The sequence below is a fragment of the Sus scrofa genome, chromosome X (assembly GCF_000003025.6).
Source record: "Sus scrofa isolate TJ Tabasco breed Duroc chromosome X, Sscrofa11.1, whole genome shotgun sequence".
In the NCBI taxonomy this organism is placed as follows: domain Eukaryota; kingdom Metazoa; phylum Chordata; class Mammalia; order Artiodactyla; family Suidae; genus Sus; species Sus scrofa.
The window spans coordinates 90,243,597-90,265,709 of NC_010461.5; the positions used below are offsets into that span (position 1 = coordinate 90,243,597).

Consider the following 22,113-nt stretch of genomic DNA (forward strand, 5'->3'; position numbering starts at 1 on the left):
ACGATTCTGACCGTCATTGTCTGCATCCTCTCCTCATTATTACAGCTCTGAAAAATGCAGCAGACTTAGTTCTGACATATCCCCTTGGAAGCCTCAAAACTTAGCTCTTATTGCTTGCTTACCACCACCACCACCACCACCACTACTAGTATGACTATAGCTACTACTATTACTGTTTGGTCAGAAGCCCAGAGTTTTCTTCCCTGCCTTTTCAGAAATGACTCCTTTTTTTAAAAAAATTTTTATTGTTTCTATTATAGTTGATTTACAATGTTCTGTCAATTTCTGCTGTACAGCAAAGTGACCCAGTTCTATATATATGTGTGTATATATATGTTCTTTTCCTCACATTATCCTCCATCCTGTTCCATCACAAGTGACTAGTTATAGTTCCCTGTGCCAGACAGCAGGACCCCACTGCTTATCCACGCCAAATGCAATAGTTTGCATCTACTAATCCCCAAAGTCCCAGTCTATCCCACTCCCTTCCCCTCCACCTTGGCAACCACAAGTCTGTTCTCCCAAGTCCATGAGTTTGTTTCTTTTCTGTAGATAGGTTCATTTGTGCCATAAAATAGATTTCAGCTATAAGTGATATCATATGGTGTTTGTCTTTCTCTTTCTGACTTACTTAGTATGAGAATCTCTAGTTTCATCCATGTTGCTGCAAATGGCATTATTCTCTTCTTTGTTGTGGCTGAGTAGTATTCCATTGTGTATGTGTACCCCATCTTCCTAATCCATTCATCTGTCAGTGGGTGTTTAGGTTGTTTCCATGTCTTGGCTATTGTGAATAATGCTGCAGTGAACATACAGGTGCATGTATCTTTTTGAATTGTAGTTTTGTCTGGATAGATGCCCAGGAGTGGGATTGCTGGGTCATACGGTAGTTCTATATTTAGTTTTCTGAGGTATTTCCATACTGCCTTCCACAGTGGTTGTACCAATGTACATTCCCACCATCAGCATAAGGGGGATCCCTTTTCTCCATTTGTGAACTTGTTAATGATGGCCATTCTGATCGGTGTGAGGTGGTACCTCGTTGTAGTTTTGATTTGCATTTCTCAAATAATTAGTGATGTTGAGTATCTTTTCATGCGCCTGTTGGCCATCTGTATATCTTCTTTAGAAAAATGTCTGTTCGGGTCTTCTGCCCATTTTTTGATTGGGTTGTTGGGTTTTTTTGCTGTTGAGTTGTGTAAGTTGCTTGTATCTTTTAGAGATTAATCCCTTGTTGGTTGCATTATTTGAAACTATTTTCTCCCATTCCATAGGTTGTCTTTTTTTTGTTTGTTTGTTAATGGTTTCCTGGGCTGTGCAAAAGCTTGTCAATTTGATTAGGCTACATTGGTTTATTTTTGTTTTTATTTCTGCTGCCTTGGGAGACTGACCTAAGAAATAACTCTTGATACCAGCAGCAAACTAGAGTGGCACTTGGTGGTTTCCCAGGATGACAGGCCCGCAGCTCCTTAGTCTGTTAGAGGTGGGAGGAGAGAAGTGAGGTTTCCCTGTCACATTGGTTGAAGGAAAGTAACTAAGCTAATAACTGAGGCCTTGCAGGCTATCTGATGGCTGACTGACCCAAAATTGCCACTCAGGGAAGTTCTCTGGGCTTGCCAGGCCGAGGCAAGCAGGCCCCAGTTCCTATATCTTTGACACCAGGAAATACACAAGTAACTGCACCACCAGAGCAAACAACATCTTTCATGAGCGCAACATACTTTGTTTGACATTAGGGAGCTGGCTGGAGGCAGCCACCTGGCAACCACAACTCTGTTTTCCTACTGTGTCTCTGCTCAGAGCACCAAGGAGGAAGTCAGGAGTGGCCCTGCTAGGACACGGACTCTAAAGGGAAGGAGAAGACCCCCCGCCCCCCGCCCCAGTTGTCCACCCCCTCCTTCTCTCCACATCAGACCTTAAGTGGATCGTAGAATTCCAAGTGCCTGGTGGGGCTGTTGGCATCTGTCCCTACCGGGGATGGGAGTTAGGTCATAAGGAAAGATACAAAGAGAACAAGGGACTTGGCGAGGGGTCTATACCGTCCTCGGATACTCTAAGAGGGAATTCTTAAAAGCTATAGAAAAAAATCACACTCCTCCTGCTCAATAGCTTAATGCATCCTCTGGATTGAGGATTCCTGCAATGAAGAGATAAGAAGAATAAAACATTCTGCCCACTCCCCAGAGGTGATTAGCACTGAGAGGTACATTCCTAGTTGGCCTTTTTTATTTTTTTTTTAACTTTTACACTTTTAGCTGCATGGTTAATAAATTAATACATTGGTTTGTTGCGAAAATCCAACTATACGAATATGTAAGATCCAAGTCTAGGTCTCCCCTTCTCTATCCCAACCTGTTCTCCCCAGTCTTATTCTCCCACCCAGTTTGGTAAATATCATCCCAGTCCTTTCTCTCTGCATTTATAGACATCTAAAAGTACAAAGAGGGAGTTCCCATTGTGGCTCAGCAGTAACAAACCCGACTGGTAACCATGAGGACACAGGTTCAATCCCTGGCTCTGCATAGTGGGTTAAGGATCCGGCATTGCCATGAGCTGTGGTGTAGGTCACAGATTCCGCTGGGATCTGGTGTGACTGTGGCTGTGTATAGGCCAGCAGCTGCAGCTCCGATTCCACCCCTAGCCTGGGAACCTCCATATGCCACGGGTACAGCCATGAAAAGCAAAAAACAAAACAAAAGTATAAAGACTGATTTGCTTTTCTTCTTCTACAAAAAGGATCATGCTTTGTTCAATATAGATTTGCTCAGTTTTACCTGCAAATGGTAGTGCCTTCTTTTTTGTAAATGGCTGCATAGTCTTCTAGAGTATTTTCTATGACTCTCCTACCTGTGGACATTGTTAGCTTTTTTGTTATTAGATATTTTCGTTATTACAAATAATGCTGCAATGAACATCTTTATACAGACAGCTTTGTGCATGTATCCAGGTATCTCTCTTAGTATAAATTACTAGAAGTGAAATTAGTGAGTCAAACTGAGTTGGTATTTAAGATTTTTTAGAATATATATTTTATATTGACAAATTACCCTGCAGAATGAGTACAGCTTATTTTTTCTTCCAGTTAATGTACCTTAGGATTTCGCGATATTCATACAGATTTACTTTTTGTAGATTCAGTTCAGTTTTAAAAATTTCCCAACTTTTTATCCTAAAAATTTTCAAACATCCTGAAGGCTTGAAATAAGAGTTTAGTAAACAACAACTGTATACCCTCCAGCTAGATTCAACAATTACTGTTTTTCACTTTATGTAAGTTGCTGAATCATTTCCCCAAAAGTTGCAGACATCCTGACTCTTCAGTTCTGAATACTTCAGCCTGCAGCTCCTAAGGAAAAGGACATTCTCTTGTATATCCACAATACCATAATCACACCAAAGAAAATGACCAATTCTAGTCATTTTCTTATCTACTTTGTCTAATAATCTGTTTACGTTTAAATTTCCCCCATTGTCCCAAGAATGTCTTTTTTAACTTTTTTTTTTTTTAGTCAGGATTCAGTCAAGTTTCAAGATTGCTTTTGCTTGTTCTCTCTCTTCAGGTTTTGTTTATTTACTTTTGCAAATCTAGGAGGAGCAGTTCCCCCGGCCCTCTCATTCATGACTTTGACGTTTTGAAGAACCCAGGCCTATTGTTTTCCAGAATGTCCCACATCCTGGATTCCTCTGCGGGTTTCTTCCTGGCACCTTGTTGTTTTTCATGGCAGCGTGGTATTCTGTTCTGGGAATGTTCTGTGGTTGATTTTAGGTTGTGGGCATTCCTTCTGTGGCTGCTCTAACGAGCGGTATTTCGTCCCAAGGAGTTTGCGGCACCCGTAGCCACAGTGGAAGCCTGCGGTCAGTTAATGAAGATAAAGTGTTCCAAAGCCAAACTCGGTGGGCAGGCATTACCAAAGGCTGCTTCCTTTCCTCTTTCCTTTCCCCTCGAAGGGAGATGGATTATTGTTTTAGTCTGTTTGGGTTCCTATAACAAAATACCATCGACTGCATGGCTTATAAACTTCCGGAATTGGATTTCTCCCGGTGTTGGAGGCTGGAAGGCTGAGATCAGGGTGCCAGCAGGATCGAGTGAGGCCCCTCTTCCTGGTCTCAGGGTGGGAGGGGCTGGGGAGCTCTCTGAGGCCTCTCATTTCATCATGGCCTAATCTCCTAGTGGCTTCACTTTCTAATACCATCCTATCCGTCATGAATTTGAGAGGGCGACAAGCACTCAGTCCACAGCAATGATCTGTTTTGCTTCTCTGGTTTCTTTGGAAAGGCTGCAGTTCGGGGCTGAGCTGGACCAAAATCCTCTGTGACCACTGCCTCGCTTTGTACTCTATCACTAGCCCCGGACCCTTTGGATAACACAAGTCTCCAGCCAGGCAGTGGCAGCTCCTGGCTTGTGAGCTTCCTCCACTTCCAGGATGCCCGTGCCTCATATTCAACTCTCACTTCATCCTCATCTCTTGGAGCCCAAGGCTAATCCTCCTCTGTGTTCTGGGTCCCACCCCTCCTGCCCGCCTCAGGACTGCTCCCCAGCCAGCACCTCCTGCCCCTCTTGCTTCTTCAGTCTCTCTCCCCACTGGTTCCTTCTTTCCATCTGTAAAGAAATTCAAGTCTCCCCCATTCTCTCCATCAGGGCTCCCCTTGAGTTACGACCTCCACCTCTTGCCACCCATTCACTCTTGAAAGAGGACCAGGGACCAGGAGTTTGCAAAGTCTTCTTTTGGGGTGTTTAAAGAGGATATCAGCATTTCTGTGCCTTTTAGAATTTCATCCTTTTAGTTTTCTGTGTTTGCAGTTTATCTATCTATCATCTATCTATGTATCTTTCTTTTTTTAGGGATGTACCTGCGGCATATGGAGGTTCCCAGGCTGGAGGTCTAATCGGAGCTGTAGCTGCCAGCCTACACCACAGCCACAGCAACGTGGGATCCGAGCCGCACCTGCAGCCTACACCACAGCTCACGGCAACGCCGGATCTGTAACCCACTGAGCGAGGCCAGGGATCGAACTGGGGTTCTCGTGGATACTAGTTGAGTTATTAACTGCTGAGCCACAAGGAGAACTCCAGTGTTTGTATTTTATATAGATGTATATCATTTGCCTTTCAACGCTTCTTGTCTTCTGCAGCCTCCTTGAGACCCAGAACCACAGTCTCACTACGTTATGGGCCTTTCTGCCAGGTTCTTAACGCTGGCCTCGCAAGCTCAGCCTGGTCTCAGCTTCTTATGCCCCCCCCCCCCCGCCAACACCCCAACATCCTTCCTTAACCGTAGGCCCCAACTTAGGGAGAAGCCCCAACATCCCACCAGCCACCTAGGCCATCAGCTTGGGGGCCATCTTTGACCTCTCCTCTTACTCCTGCTGATTCCTGTCCATATCAGTTACTTAGTCCTGGTGATTCGATGTCCTTATCTGCTTTCAAACCTGCCCCGCCCTCCATTCTCTTGCTGCCTCTGCCTTCAAGCTTGATTTAGACATTGCCATTGTCAGTCCCTAACTGGTCTCCAGCCTCCACTAGCATCCCCGGCACACAGCCACCAGCAGGAGCTCTACACAAGTCTGCATTGCACAGGATTGTCCCCTACTTTCAAAGAAAAATCCAACCAAATCTAATGCTTGAGAGACGGGTCCTTCCATGCTCTTTTGCTGTGCTGACTTTATCCCTTTATATATTTTCTCAACCAGATGATGAACTCTTGTAGGGCAGGGACGGTGTCTTCATCATTGCCGAATACCCAGAGCCAGGCATATCACCTGCCGCCTAGGAGTTACGGTGGGTGAGGCCCAGTCAGACAATGGTAGGATCAACAGATGTGGGTTCCAGTGAAGTTGGAGGATTGTTAGAGTTGGGCTGTGAGGGGATGTGGAGTCAGTTGGGTAGATCGGAGGCGGTGATTGGAGAGTGGGGTGCATGACAGAGTTTGTGGAAGGGTTGTTGGTGTTGGTAGTTACAGGCCTCACCATGGGAATAAAGGGCTGAGGTGAGGTGGAGATGAGACCTGTGAGGGATGGGATGAGGTCAAGGCATCGAGAAACCAGCGTATGGCTAAATCGTGAAAACACAGGAATTTTGACAAAGGCATGTTGGAAAGCAGTGACAGGGAGGGTCCATAGTTGAGTGTGACAAGGAAAGGAGTGGGCGGTAGATGCCGATGATTTGAGGTTCAGGATGGGAGGTGTGCTTAGGAAGGAGGCAGAGAGAATGGTCTGGAAGATACAGCGATTTATTTATTTACTTATTTGGCCACACAGCGATTTATTTATTTACTTATTTATTTGGCCATACGGATGTGGAAGGTCCTAGGCCAGGGATCGATCACGTGCCACAGTCGCGGCCTCTGCCACAGCTGGGGCAATGCTGGATCCTTAACCTGTTGTGCCGCACAGGGCCTTCTGAGACTGCGATTTGGAAGCAGCAGTGAGGAGCAGACAGGACCCCTCCTGGCCCAGTGATACGAGGCAACATGGCGGGGGGGGGGGAGGCACCCACCACTCGAGAGGGCTGTAGGGATAGCCGTGTCCTCAGAGCGGGGACCAGGTTTTTGTCACAGAAGGAAGAGATTGCTCAGGGAAGACTTTGAGGACAGAGGGGATTTGGCTAATGGCAGTGGCTTCCAAAGGCTAGAGGGAAAGGGTTTCAGGCACTGGGGAGCAGGGGGCGATGGGGTCAGATTCAGGCTTGTACAGGACCGTATGGAGATTTGAGTTCACACGTTGGGCGGTGACCTGGGAGCCTTGGCTTTTTGTGCTGCCTGAAGTAACAGAGACGCAGGGCAGGCACACTGGGATCGGCGGTCTCCATGGCAAGAGTGTGGTGGGAGGGCTGTCAGGGTGGAGGGCTGGGAAGGGTCTTGCCATGGATGGAGCCTATGCACCTCATGTGTCAGGCAGGCAGTCGGACTCCAGAAGCCTGGAGAACTTTACCAGTCTGCCTTCTAAAAAAAAAAAAGATGACTTGGATGTGAGAAGGAGGTTACAACCTATGTAGCTTAAGACATTTTTATTGCTTTTGGCTTTCATTTGCAGTGATCGTAAGACTTTTGGTCTAAAGCCTCAGGAATCCTCCAGCTGAAAAGGAGCCCAGATATGTACGTTAGAGTGGAGCTGCAGATGGGAGTTCTGAAGGGTAGAGATGAATTAGCCAAGGTGAACTGCTTCTGGGGGAAGGATGACATTTTACAGATAGTGTTTATAAAATGGGGAAAACAGGGTGGGGAGGCTCCACGAGCAAGTTCCTGGGACTTGGCACAGATTCACCGCTCAGTAAAGAAAGCTGCCTTTTTTGCTGCTCCATAGCTGAATGTCCTTCACTCCACTGCCCTGCCGCTTCTCCTTTAGATTTTTTTTTTCTTTTTTAACATCTCTGTGCCTTCGTGTCCTTTTCTGTCAAGTGGGGATGATCACAGCCCTTGCTTCGCAAGCACTTTGCAATAATTAAATGAGATAACACAGGTGAAAGTACTTAATGCACTGCATGGTCCCTAAGTACTTAATAAATAGTCTTTGTTATTAAACGGTCCCTGATAGGTTCTTGCTTGCTTTCAGCGCCCCTCTTCCTGCCACATGTGTAGTTTTCTTATGTTACAAACCACCCCTTCTCTTTCATCCCCTTCCCTTCCTCTCCCTGTTTTCCCACACTTTCTCCTCCCTGGTCCTGGCTGTCAGTGGTGCCCACACCTAGTTGAATCCTCTCTGTAGCCTTCCAGGTGGGGAACTCTTGAAAAGGGGGGAGGGGGCGCCCTCAGAGGAAGGATGCTGCTGGTGGGGGCAGTCTCCCGGCCACCCCAGCTGAGCTCTGTGACCGAGGTTCCTCCAGAGCCACAGGGCAAACGGGGGAGCCTGTAGTGCAGGCCAAGCTTGGCCACTGTGTGATGTGGGGCCCGGGGCCACAGTGGGGGCAGAGCAGGCTGTGAGGGTGGGGATCGGGTAAACTGGGCCGGACTGGGCCCGGCCCCCAGGTGGAGGACGTTTGGGATCCTGCTGTGGCTAATGTGCTTCTTTACCACGCGCTTGTTAGCGCCGGCTCCTCTCCACTGCGCAGCTCCCGCGCGCAGCTCCTCTGCGCATCTCCACTGCGCAGCTCCCAGGTGTCTGGCCTTTGCCAGAGGGAAGGAGCGGGCGGTGGGTGGCGGAGCGTGTAGGTTACGAGGATAAACTCCAGAGCTGGACTGCCTGGAGTTTGCAGCCTGGTTCTGTCACTGATGTGCCCTTGGGTGAGTTAGCCATCTTCTGTGTGCCTCCATTTCTCACCTCTAAAATGGAGTTCGTGGGAACATGGTGCCAAAACCGGGGTGGAGAGGTTAAGCGACTTACCCGAGGGCACGGGGCTATTTAGCCTCAGAGTCAAATCTAGGGCAGGGATTTGCCAAACTCCAAAGTCCGTGCTTGAGGCCGCAATGCTGAACTGCCTCCCTGGCCGCACACATGGGGGACTTTGCTTTCCAGGAGGGTGGTGGGGAGGGGAGAAGCGTGTGGGGCAAAAGCGGCTGGAGTCTGAGAGTTCAGCAAAGGTAGTGGGGGCCTGGCTGGGATCGGGTCAGTGTGCCCGCGGCCCGGTTCTCTGCTCCCTGCTGTAGGAATGCAGCCTGGGTGCCCAGGCTCCCATTCAGGGAGCGGTCGAGCCCCTTAGGTACCTGAAGATTCGCAATATAGGCACAGAGCTGGGCCTTCCTGAAACGTTGCCTCCTTTCTGTGTCAAGTCATTTCCCCTGCCGCCACCCCCGCCTTTCCTCATCTCTCAAATGGGGATAATGATACTTTACCTGCCCACCTCCTGGGGTTTTCCAGAGGACCGAGGAGATCATGGATGTGGGGACGTTAGAAAAAGCATAAAGCAGCACCCAGATTTCAGCTAGTGGAGTGATCCCAGACCCCATCACCGTGAGGTCTCCAAAGTTACCTGGTGCGGGTCATGTCCACGTGGTCTACGGAGACGCGTGGACCCTCATTTCTTGTTCTTGGTTTTGCTCTTTCTTTCCGTGAGCATAAAATCATGGTCGAGCATCAGCTGGGGCCGTGGGAAATTTTCCTTCTGCGTGAGTTTCTGTTTTCAAGCTCCAGAGCAGGTGACTCTGGCCCGGGTCTGCGGTCATCCAGGCTCCCATGGCTGGGAGCTCCGCAGTCTTTTGGTTTCAGTTCTGTGCTCACCCTGGAGGGCCCAGGGAAGCAGCTGATCCTTGCCCTGGGTGTCCTTGTCACTCTGGGCTTCCCTTTGGGGAATGTGTGTGTGTGTGTAGGGCTGTGTAAGCCTCGGATGCCAGGCCTCTTGCCAGCTGCTGCAGTTCTTTTCCTGGAATTGAGTTGGCCTCCCAGCTGTTTCCACTCTACCCGCTGCCAAGCATTACGGCGCGGTCCCCATGCCAGGTTGAAAGCACGCTCTGCTTTGGTAATTTCGAGCTTCCATTTTGAGAGAGATGGGAAACACCAGTGAATGAGTGGGCGTGTTGGTGGAAGGAGGGTGGGGAAGTTCTTTTTGGCAAGCCGTCCCAGAATTGGCCCAGGCGCTTGGTCTTCACCCAAAAGTAGGGCTAACCCTGGCCTGACCCCAAGTATCCAGTGGCGAAACTCTTTATTCTTGGATCTAGAACTAACCAGACCTAGCAGTCAACTTTTTAAAAAAAATCTGAAAAATGGGGATAATAAATCCTACCCCATATAAATCCTAGCCCATATATTGTTCCTGTCAGGCGAGACATAAGCTTTTAAAGTAGTCCCGTCACCAGGAGCAGGAAGCAGTGTGAGGTTGTGTTTCCTCAAGCACATTCTGCAGAACATACACAGAAGTGCTATGTTTTACAGAGGCGCTGGCTAAGTTTGGGAAACAGTAGATAAACCTTTTCTTCTTTTTTTTTTTTCCGGGTCACAGGGTGCGGGGGCATGACGTAGGATGTAGGATTCCCAGACTAGGGATTGAACCCAGGCCATAACAGTGAAAGCACCGAGTCCTAACTGCTAGACCACCAGGGAACTCCTCTAGATAAGAAATGTTAAGCAGCCTTCTTGTAGAGACAACATAGGTCCTTAATATGCCGCTGATATACATGGTGGCCGGTCTCCAAGGGGATGAAACATTTGTTACATTTTTAACCAAACTTTCTGGGTGGAGCATTTTTCAAGTCCTATCTCCCAAAATACACTTTGGGAGATGCTGGCCTGGGCCATAGGTGTATTTCATTTGTTTTTGTCTAATGATGAGGGGAGTTGAACTAGCTGAAGCACACGGGGTCGAGCGAGGGCATTCACCTTGAGAATCTATTGAAACAAGTGCTTCCTGCTCTGAAACACCTCTCTCCCTCCTGTCCTTGCAGCTCCCCTTTGAATTGGAGATTTACTACATCCAGCATGTTATGCTCTACGTGGTGCCCATCTATCTGCTTTGGAAAGGAGGTAAGGCCCGCAAAGCCCGCCCGGGTGCCACCCCCACACCTAGCCGCTCCCTTCTGCTTGGGGGGCCCACAACCTCTTGGGTGCCTATCAGGACCTTAAGGGGCTGCCAGGCTGGGTCTCTGCAGCACGTTTGATGCCAGACACCAGGCAGTGGGGCAGTGGGCCTGGATGAGGCCTGCAAAGAACCTGGTGGCTTTGCAGAGCCACCCTTTGTGTAGGTGGGCTCCGTGCTACTTGTAGCCTGTCCTCGGGCCCAGGCCTTGTGCTCTTCATCTGTGATGGCACGGGGCTTGCACAGAGTCCCCCCCCCACACCCTCTGTCACTCACTTCTGCTGGTCCCTTCTCCCTGCCTCGGTGTACAGTACAGAGAGAAGGACCTTATGCCTTGGTTCATTATATCTATCCTCAGAACCAACAAGGAATTGACAGAACGTTGTAAATAAACTATAATAAAAAAATTTAAAAAAACCAACAAGGATATTGGAAAGGGCAAGAAGCCCAAGAACTATGGGATCAAAGGAGGAGGCAGATGAGAGGGGAGCGACCTTCCTGTAAAACAAGCCATGGAACCCTGCATTAGGTCCTGAGGGTGAGACCACCAGCTTGGTAGAGACAGCCTAGAAAGGAAGCTGATATCTTTGTGACCTCACCGTGACCCTTAACTCATCCCCTCCCTGTATCGTGTAGTAGACAGAAGGGAAGGGGAGTTCTGTTCCTTCTAGACTAGTTGTGAGAGCCCCGCTCTCAGTGCTCCTGCCTTCTGAAAGGCCCTACACCTGGAAGACCGCCTCTTCCGGTCTTGCCATCAGCCTCTCCATCTTGGTGGCTGGAGACCCTCCTTACCCCAGACAGCAAGGGTTTCATTTCTATCACATTGAAAATGACACGAGGAAGTTCCCGTTGTGGTTCAGTGACTAACCAGCTTGACTCGTATCCATGAGGGTGTGGATTCGATCCCTGGCCTCTCTCAGTGGGTCGGCGATCTGGCATTGCTGTGAACTGTGGTGTAGGCCGCAGACACGGCTTGAAACTTGTATTGCCGTGGCTGTGGTGTAGGCTGGATGCTGTAGCTCCGATTCGACCCCTAGCCCGGGAACCTCCCGATGTCACGGGTGCAGCCCTAAAAAGATAAAAAAATGACACGAAGTCACATGGATGCTAAAGCCCACTGAAAAGATGGTTTGGAAGTTGTGCTCCCTCTAACTTGGGACTTCTAGCAAATCTTAAGAACTTCTGGCATGGCATAGTCTCAAGGACCAGTCAACCCAAGGACACGCTGGTGGGTGGGAACTGTTGGTCTCCATGGAGTCTATGTACACTCAAGAGATTTGCCCCTGTCCCTGGTTTCTACCAGTTGAGGAGACTCTTCTGTGATCTGAATATTCTTCGAGGCTGTTTTTACCCTGTGCAGCCACTTGGGGTCTCACCCTGTCAAAGAGCACTTGCTTTTAACTTGCTCTAAACATACTGTTTTCCCTGCTGAGCCCTAACAGAAGCCTGATGTTCCCGTATCCCGGTGACCTGTGCCATTTCTCAGGTCTGTCCCCTGTGGCACAGGAAACAGCTTGCTGTTGATATTTAAGTCTCACAGACAGACTCATTCTGAAGGGAATCAGGCAGGAAGCTGTCCCAGGGCTCCAGACTCCCCACCACTGCAAGTTCTGGACAAATGTGCACAGCCGTTAGTTAAACCTGTCTGTGCTCTGAGATGCCATACAAACCTGTCAGGTGGCTGAGCTGACATAGAAAAGACCAAGTAGTCTTTATCTCTCCCCCACCTCTGCAAAAAAAAAAAAAAAAAAAAAAATCCAATTATCTGAGAAGCTATGCTTTGTAGAAGCGGCTGATTGCACTGCAACCAGCTATTGAATGTACCGCTGCCCTTACTGTCAGTGAGTGTCTCCCCTCTTCTCTGGTACCTGACCCTGAAAAGAGGCTGAAATAAGAGTGACAGAAATCACAACCGCAGTAACTATTAATGCCTACTTTTTCTTGAGTGTTTTCCGTGTGTAAGATACTGATCTATATTTTTCCCATCACAACTGTCTTAGTGGAAAAAACTCTCCTTCTATGGGAGAGGGGGGAATTAAGGCCCAGGAATGTTCGGTACCTGGCCCATGGCTCAGATTTAAAGCCTGGCGGGAATTCTCTCGTGCACCACATTGTCCTAAAAGACAGATAGATGTCTGTCTCCTGACCGCCTCAGGCTGGGCCTCTCCCCTCCACCTCAGCCAGCTCTAGCCAGTCACTCAACACGGACCAGCATACCTCATTTTATTGCATTTGGCTTTATTGTATGTGTGTGTGTTTTTTTTTAAACAAATTAAAGGTTTGTGGCAAGCCTGCATTGCCAGAGGATGGTTAGCCTTTTTTTTTTTTTTTTTTAAGCAATGAAGTATTTTCTAATGAAAGTATAAATTGCTGTTGCAACTTACTAGACTACAGTGTGGCGTAAGCATAACTTTTATATGCACTAGGAAACCAAAAAATTCATGTGGCTCATTTTATTGAGGTATTTGCTTTATGGCTGTGGTCTGGAACTGAATCTACAGTAAACCCTGAGGTACGCCTGCATGTGTTCAACATACCTACTGTGTGCTGAGCATTTGTACTAGGGCATCAGAGACCAGACAGGCCCGGTTCTTTTACAGCGAGTCCTTGTCTGAGGCAGAAGACAGACAGGTGTAATGCAGCGTGACAAGGGCAACTGTGAGAACATGATTTTCGAAGCCTCCTTCGCCTTCCCTGAGGCACCATTTCTGGGCTCTTGTGTGGTCTCAGGTTCTTTGCTGGCTCTTGGCCGCCCTCTGCTGTTCGCTTGTGGCGAATTAAGAACATTTAGAGGGGGGGAAAAAAAAATCTGGATTTCCTGAGGTTGGTTTCACCTTTACAGGAGCCTTAGATGTAGGCGTTGCAGAGGGGGTGTGGATCCAGAGTGAACAGAGGGACGAATATAACCTGTGATCCCCAGATCTGGGTGTTTGGGGCTTCTCTTCCCAGTTTCCCAGGAAGACTGGCCCAGGAGATTTTTTACCCAAGGCCAGACAGCTCTCCTTTAGATACCTCCCCTGCCCAGGAGCTCTGGCTCCGGGAAAAGGAGGATCCTGCTTCTCCTGTGGTTTGGGGGGTGGCTGGGTGGTGCTTAGCAGGAATCCCGTTCCTACCTCGCTCCTATAGTCCTTCAAACCCACCATAGTAGCGCTCGCTTCGGTAACACATATACTAAAATTGGGACGATAAAGAGAAGATCAGCATGGCCCCTGTGCAAGGATGACACAACAAATTCGTGAAGCTTTCCATATTTCAAAACACACACACACACACACACACACACACACACACGCATGCATGCAGACACACACTTATAATAGTAAACGTGACCTCCCTTGTCCATACTGCTTTTTTCTTTCTCCAGCGTGGCTCTTTTTTTTTTTTTTTTTTTTTTTTTTTTTTGTCTTTTTGCTATTTCTTGGGCCGCTCCCGTGGCATATGGAGTTTCCCAGGCTAGGGGTCTAATCGGAGCTGTAGCTGCCAGCCTATGCCAGAGCCACAGCAACTCGGGATCCAAGCCGCGTCTGCAACCTACACCACAGCTCACAGCAACGCCGGATCGTTAACCTACTGAGCAAGGGCAGGGATCGAACCCGCAACCTCATGGTTCCTAGTCGGATTCGTTAACCACTGCGCCACGACGGGAACTCCCAGCGTGGCTCTTAATTGCTGTTTTCTTTCCTCCCAACTCTGACTCTGGCCCTCTGGAGCTGTGTTTTGTACAGACCATGCCCCCATTCCCAGCTCTTTGCAGGACACAAGGTCTTCCTATGTCTTGCCTGAAACTCCCTTGAATGGAGGCTGTGCTCTGGGCCCGACCCGTGTGCTGCCCCATTCTCCTCCACTGTCTCTTCCAGGCCGGTGTTTCGTCTCTCCCTTACGTGGCTCAGGCTACCTTACATGAGAAAGCTCTACCATTCCCTTTACCTCTTGTCTCCATCACCACCATGTAACCTCTTGGTCACTTCCCGTGCATTCCTAGATGCCTTTGGGCCACGGCTCTCTTAATATTTTCATCACAACTCTAGCCAGCATCCTGAGAGACGTCGGGTGAGGACCGTTCATCCCACCCCCAGCTTCTCAAGGTTTGGGCTTCTCTTGCGTGATTTTTTTTTTTTTTTTGGTCTTTTTAGGGCCACCCCTGCGGCATAGGGAGGTTCCCAGGCTAGGGATCCAATCAGAGCTGCAGCTGCCGGCCTCCATCACAGCCACAGCAACACGGGATCCGAGCCGCGTCTGCGAACTACACCACAGCTCACAGCCACACTGGATCCTTAACCCACTGAGCGAGGCCAGGGATGGAACCTGCGTCCTCAGAATACTAGTCAGATTCATCTCCACTGAGCCACGACAGGAACTCTGGGCTTCTTAATTGCAGTGACCTCTGCATCCCTTTCAGCCACTCGGACCCTTGCTTTCCGCCTTCGCCTAACATTCCTATGTCTGAGCACAGAAGCCTCTCTGTCCCTTTCTTTGCCCCAAATCTCCACTCCTTTCTCTTTTTTTTGGCCATCTCTTGGGCCGCTCCCATGGCATATGGAGGTTCCCGGGCTAGGGGTCTAACTGGAGCTGTAGCCGCTGGCCTACACCAGAGCCACAGCAACGCGGGATCAGAGCTACGTCTGCGACCTACACCATAGCTCATGGCAACGCCGGATCCTTAGCCCACTGAGCAAGACCAGGGATCGAACCCGCAACCTCATGGTTCCTAGTTGGATTCGTTAACCACTGCGCCACGACGGGAACTCCTCTCCACTCCTTTCAACCTCCCCCCCACCCCCGGCCCAATCAGTTTGTACCACTATGACCAATTACTAGAATGTTCCTTTCTCCAGCTCCTTTTTGCCCTCTCACCAGTCTAAGCTCATCCCTTCCACTGGGATTAGTGTCCAATCCCAGTGCCCAGCCTTGGCCTCCTGGAGAAAATCTCCCAAGTCCTTCAGATGTTGGGCCACTGACCTGCCGTGCTCTCTGTTACAACGGGGCCCTCAGCCCGCAGCTCTCTTGTTTTCGGTCTTTGACCAGCTCCTCCACACGTTGTCCTCCCAAGTCCTGTCCCAAAGCTTTACTGCCCTCCCCGCACTTCCGGTCCCCTCCGCTCTCAGTAGGCGTTCTCATGATGAATAACAGGGAAGATAGAGGCTTTCAGCCGGGAGTTCCCTCAGCTACGTGCGTGCACTCGGTAGGCTGCTTTACCCACAGCCATTGTTGCATGTTGTTCCTCCTGCCTGGGGCCGGTCACACCCCCGTGTGGGTACCTCCCATCCCTTGTACCTCCTCTGGGACCTCACGCCATCAATTAGTCCCGTGTTTAACCTGGATTTTGGGTGCTTCATTACTGGCTTTTCAGGATGCTGGCGTCTTCCCTATTCTAGAAAACTCTTACCTCCACACGACTCGATCTTTCCTCTTCACTTCACACCTAAGCATTTTTGGTAGTCCAAACAGTATTTCCTAGATTTCAGTTCTTTGGACTTAATTCTTGCCTTATCCTTGTAATCGCCTATATTTTTATTATATAATAGTAAATCTATTCGTTTTTTTTCCCCCCTAAAATAGCTTGGTTTTTAAGAGAGGCTTTCTACTCTCCCTGAAATCCTGGATTCAGTACACTCGTTATCTATTTTAATACACTTTCTTTTTTTCTTTTTGGCTGCGGCCACAGCATGTGGAAAATCCTGAGCCCAGGGATCGAACTTGAGTCACAGCAGTGACCGAGCGCTGCAGTGATGACAGTGGATCCTTGACCTGCTGTACCACAAGAGAACTCCTGTTTTAATACACTTGAAATGTGTAACTTTTAAACTAAAAGTGAAATGTATATGTTTCCCACTTGAAATCATCTCATGAGGAGGACATAACTTTGACACTTGGTCTGCATCCGATGAGCCCTCTTCTCAATGATGTCTATGCGCACTGCCCCTTTCCTCACAGAAAAAGCCCTTCTCAACGTTGCCAGCAATACCTCTGTGACCAAATCCGGTGACCATCTCTCAGGCTTGCTTCTCGCTACGTGGAACATTGTTGATCACTCCTTTTTGGAATGTTCTAGTCTCAGGGCTTCCGATACACCCCCCTGCCCCCGGCTGGCCCCCCTCACCCAAGTCTCCTGCAGGAGTTCTCTTTCCTCTGTCGTCTGAGACGTCGATTTCCCCGGAGGTCTCTTCCGGGCTCACCTCTCGCCCTGCTGCTCCGGGTGCAGTCTCGGGTGCTTACACAGTTTGGCCTCCAGTCTGCCCGGTCATGGCTGCCACGGCGCTGTCTGCAGCCTGGATTCTTAGGTGATTCCGTGTCAGATGGTTTTCTCAAGCACCTCCACCTGAGTGTCCCAGGCACAGCCCAGCTCAGCCTGTCTGTGCGCTCGCTACCTTCCCCAGCAGCCCTGCCCCGCTTCCTGCTGTGTGATGGCACCACCCAGTCACCCCGCATCCGTTCCATCCATTCATTTAACACACATGGAGGCTGGGAAGTCTGAGGTCAAGTCGCTAACATGGTCACCTTGTTGCGAGACCCCTCGTCCTGATTCATAGCTGGTGCCTTTGCGCTGTGCCCTCACATGGTGAAAGGGAGGAGGGATCCCTCTAGAGTGTCCTTTATATTAGGAATGTAAGAGTCCTAATTCTCAGAGTTCCCATTGTGGCTCAGTGGGTTAAGAACCCAACTAGTATCCATGAGGATGTGGGCTCGATCCCTAGCCTTGCTCAGTGGGTTAAGGATTCAGCCTTGCCATAAGCTGTGGCTTAGGTTGCAGATATGGCTTGTATCTGGTGTTGCTATGGCTGTTTCATAGGCCTGCAGCTGCCAATTTGATCCCTAGCCTGGGAACTTCCATATGTTGCAGGGGCAGCCCTAAAAAACAAAACAAAAAAGCAAAAAACACTAATTCCGTTCATGGGGTCTCCATCCTCATGGCCTAAAGCACCTTCCACAGGCCCGACCTCCACATACCTTCACATTGGGGCTTCGAATTTCACCATGTGGATTCTGGAGGACACAAATATCAAAACCATAGCAGCACATACGCATGCCTTCTTTCTGCCAGGCCCTGTGCTGGCCATTAAAGCGCCTTGATGAGTGAAATCAGAGCCCACCCCTTCCCCTCATAGAATTCACAATGTAGTGCGAGGAGGGGGGAGCCAGATATGAATGGAATAATCACACGTGCGAATAATGTGTGACTGCGGTAAGTACTCTGAAGGAAAGCAGCATGCCTTTATGAGCGCTCAGAACAAAACAAGCTGACTTATTCTGGAGGTTCTGGGGAGAGTTTTCTGAGGACATGACATTTCAGTTGAGATCTGAAGGCTGAGTGGGAGTTGACTTGTCACTCGTAGGATTGGGGGAGGTGAACCCTTGTAACTGGATGCAATGGCAGGTACAGCAGAGTAGGAGCCACTGACTCTGGGTCCGAGGGGCAGGTGTGGAGGGCTTCGTGGTCAGGGGTTTGGCCCTCATTCTGGGAGCTGTGGAAAACCAGTGAGTTTTAAGAACGGGCATGATATCAACTTGTTTTTCCTTTTTCTCTTTTTAAGGCCACTCCCGCGGCATATGGAGGTTCCCAGGCCAGGGGTCGAATCGGAGCTGTAGCCGCTGGCCTACCCCAGAGCCATAGCAACGCGGGATCCGAGCCGCGTCTGCAACCTACACCACAGCTCATGGCAACGCCGGATCCTTAACCCACTGAGCAAGGCCAGGGATCGAACCTGCAACCTCATGGTTCCTAATCGGGTTCGTTGCTGCTGAGCCACGACAGGAACTCCTGTTTTTCCTGTCCATTCTTTGCTTGTGTAATTCTTTTATGTAGCTCAAAATCTAAGATTCTAAAGAAGCCATTCTGTGAAAAAACATTGTCCCCCCCCTTCCTTCCATGCAGTCCCCACCCCAACCCCACAGGTTGCCATTAATTGTTGCTTTCCGCATGTCCTCCCAGAACTTCTCTCTTTTTTTGCATACATGGGTAAATTTTCAAAGTATTTTCTTTTCTTCCTTCTGAAGACACACATCCCCAAATAGCGTCCCACACAACCATTTTGTTCTCGCTGTTAGTCACTGTTTTGCTTAGCACTGTGTCTTAAGGAGCTTTCCAAGTGAGCCCACAGGAAGCTTTCCCATTCTTTTTCACAGCAGAATGTGTTCCATTGAGCGGATGATAGAGTAGAGTGGAATTAAAAAGGCAGCATTTTCTGTAGCACTCTGATGCCCCGGACACATACATTGACTCCTGAATCCCTACCTCAGTCCCATCAGGTAGCTGTTAACTGCTACCTCCCTTTTACAGTTGAGGAAACTGACATAAATAGTCAACCCAGGATTCAAACTCGGTGGTGTGGCTTCCAGCACAGTGCAAGGCAACAACCCACTGCCATCATCTGTCATTTCCACCTCATCTTGATAGACATTTAGGTTGTTTCCAGTCTCTTGCTGATATAAATCACACGGCACTGAACAAGCTGGAACCTATGCCATCCTGCATGTGTGCAAGTGTATCTAAAGAGTAACCCCCCACAGTGAAATTGGTGAATCAAAGTGTATGTGCATTTGTAATTTTTTTGGGGGGGGGCCACACCCGTGCATATGGATATTCCCAGGCTTATCAGAGCTGCAGCTGCTGGCCTACACCACAACCACAGCCACTCCGGGGTCCGAGCTGCGTCTGCAACCTACAGCACAGCTCACAGCAACGCTGGGTCCTTAACCCACTGAGCAAGGCCAGGGATCGAACCTGCATCCTGTATCCTCATGGATACTAGTTGGATTCGTTTCTGCTTTGCCCCAATGGGAACCCCTGCATTTATAATTTTGCTGGGTATTTCCAAACCCATGAAATTTATACCAATTTAAATGCTTCTGAGCAATGTGGGAGAGGTCTGTTTCCACACAGTCTCACCAAAAGCATATTTCAACCTTTCCACTTTTTGCCCGTCTGATGGGTAAAAATAATGGTAGATTGATCCCGTTTTAATTTGAATTTCTCTTACTTTGGAGGTTGAGCCCCTTTTTACATGTTGAAATTGGCATTCGATTTCCTTGTCGTTGAATTATGTGTTCCTCTCCTGTGCTCGTTCTTCTCTTGTTGGTCTTTTTTCTTTTTCTTTTTTTCAACAAAATTGAATCCTGGGGGCCTCTTTGTCAATATTAAGAGTTAGCCTTTTGTGATATGAGGTGCAGATACTTTCCCCACTTTGGTCATTTCTTTAACTTTGCTCATGATTTATCCGTGCTGTGTAGGATGTTTACCTTTCTGTGTATTTTATCTATTCTTTTGTGGGTTCTGAATTTTGAGTCACAGCTAGAAAGCCCTTCCCCACTCCAAGGTCATAGAAGAATATAGCCCATATTTTCTTCTGCTGTGTTAGTAGTTCCACTTATTTGTTTTTTACCTTTAAGGCTTCGATGCACCTGGAATTTATCCTGGTATTCCGTGCAAGATAGAGGGTCCAGCTTCATTTCCACATGGTTTCTCAGTTGTCCCACCGCACTTTATCACGGCGTCTGGCATGATGCGATCGGAAGATCATGCTGGTGGTGTGCCCAGAGATCCCCACGGTCTCTGGCTCTTCCCTCCTAGAGGGCTCTCTCATCTCCCTCCCCTTCCAACCATCTTTAGGGCCACAAACCTGGCCTGAGCCTTCCGCCTCTCTTCCTGCCACCGAGACAGTGGGCTCTGTGTGATCTCCCGCCTCCAGCCTCCCCCAGCTCCCTTCTCCCTGCGGCTTCCAGAGCTCATTCTACAGCCCCCATTAGATGATAGCACTTCCAGAAACCACCAGTGCTCCTCCTCATCCCCAGGGCACCACACAGACTCCTAGAGGCCCAAAATCTGACCCGGCCCTGCCCCTTTCCCTTCAGGCCTCGCCTTCTCTCTTGGACTGGGCCCTCTGGTGATACCCAAATCTTTGGGGTCTCCTGACCTTACCTTGCCACTTTCAGGCCTCCATGCCCTTGGAAATGCCGTGACTTCTGCCAGGAATGCCCGTCTCTAGCTTGTTGGCCTGGAAAGCATTCCTTCTTCAAAGCTCACCTCAGCCGTCACCTCCAGGCAGCCCTCTGAAACTGTTCTGTTGCAAAATTTGTTTACGTGCCTGTCACCTCGGAGGTGGGATTTTTCTTTGTTCTTGATAACGGCTGGTTCTCCTCCTCCTCCTCTGGCTGTTTCTCCTTGGGCTCCTTCGCCCTGCCTGGGCCAGAGGTGCTGGCATGCCCCATCTGTCCATCCAACTACAGGCTCAAGAAGCACCACAGGGCCTTCAGAGGAAACGTGCAATCAGACTCCTCCACGTCAGACTCCTCCTTGCACCTTGCTCTTCCTCTTCCTGTGTTTCCTGTCTTGAGTGGCACCACCGTCCATCCAGTGCCCAGAACCAAAGCACCCAGACAACTTCCTGGATCCCTTCCCTGGGCTCATCTCCTGTGCCAATCAGTTGCAAGGTTCTGGAGGTCCAAACACTCAAACTGTTTGCAGATTTGGCCCTTCCTCTCTATCCCCACCACTCCTGTTCTAGTCGAGGCTCTCAGCCTCCATTGCTGGGGCTAGTACTTTGTTTCTTCTCTCATCTCCCTGCCCCCTGATTGTCCCTGCCTCCTGCCCAGTCTGTCCTCCATCCAGTCTCCAGAACACCTTTCTAAAGAAAGAGCCAATTGGATCAGAATTTGCTCCACTGCTTAGAAATCCCACACAGAATGAAGACCAGGCTCCTTTACGGGGCATTCAAGACTGCTCATAGTCTGACCCTTGCCTGTCTCTTTGACCTCATTTCCTGTCACTTAGATTTCTTTTTTTGCCTTTTATTTTTCTTTAGTGATTTTTAAATTTGTCCCATTATGTTTGGTTTACAGTGTTCTGTCAATTTCTACCATACAGCGAAGTGAGCCAGTCACACACATACATATACATTCTTTTTCTCACATTATCCTCCATCATGTTCCATCACAGGTGACGAGATACCGTTCCCTGTGCTGTACATACACAGCAGGACACTTAGATTTCAACTCCTATTACTTCACCTTCTAAGTCCATCTGCTTCTGCCCCCACCCATCCCGTCCATATGCACTTGCTTCTCAACTTGGGCTTAGCAAACTCCGTGTCCTCCTTGACGAGTTAGCTCCAAGGTGCTGCTGCCTCTCTGGATCTGTCTGACTGCCTGGGCAGCCTAAGGCACGCTTTGCAGCAAGTTCCTTACGCTTTTTATATTCCCTATCTAATTGTTTATCCATGTTTGCCACGAGGTGGCAGCCTTGTCCTTTCATCTTTTCAGGCGATGGTGACGTCTACAGTTAAGATGTTTTATTTTCATTTAACTTAATAGTCATTACATTGATAGTGTTTGTATCTAAGACGTGCTAGAAGAGCGAGGGGATGGATGACGTCTTCTGAGGCCCCAGGATTTTGGGCTGGGTGGCTGTGCAGGGGGACGGGGTGCCCCTAATGGAGAAGGGATCACAAAAGGAAGGAGCACGTTTTAAGGAGGAAGATGATTTTGCTTGAGTTTTGAGATGTCCAGGAGGCCATCGGATGGAATATTTGGGAGCTGTTTAGGGGAGTCCGGGCTAGAGGCTGACGCCGAGATCATTGGTATTAAAGGTGCTGGATAAAAAACATGGGAGGGGGTGAGATGGTCCCAGGTAACTCTGTAGGCGGGGAAGAAGAGAGCTTGGGAAAAGGGCCATC

General features: G+C 49.1%; 1 protein-coding gene across 6 annotated transcripts in view; it reads left to right on the forward strand.

The window, feature by feature from the left end:
• Positions 1 to 22,113, forward strand: part of TMEM164 (transmembrane protein 164) — a 184,382-nt gene that overhangs the window by 138,304 nt on the left and 23,965 nt on the right. For all 6 annotated transcript variants that reach the window (XM_021080004.1, XM_021080003.1, XM_021080005.1 and 3 more), the window contains one exon: positions 10,314 to 10,392. In XM_021080004.1, coding sequence (XP_020935663.1) covers positions 10,314 to 10,392 — 79 coding nt within the window. The remainder of the gene's footprint in view (positions 1 to 10,313; positions 10,393 to 22,113) is intronic.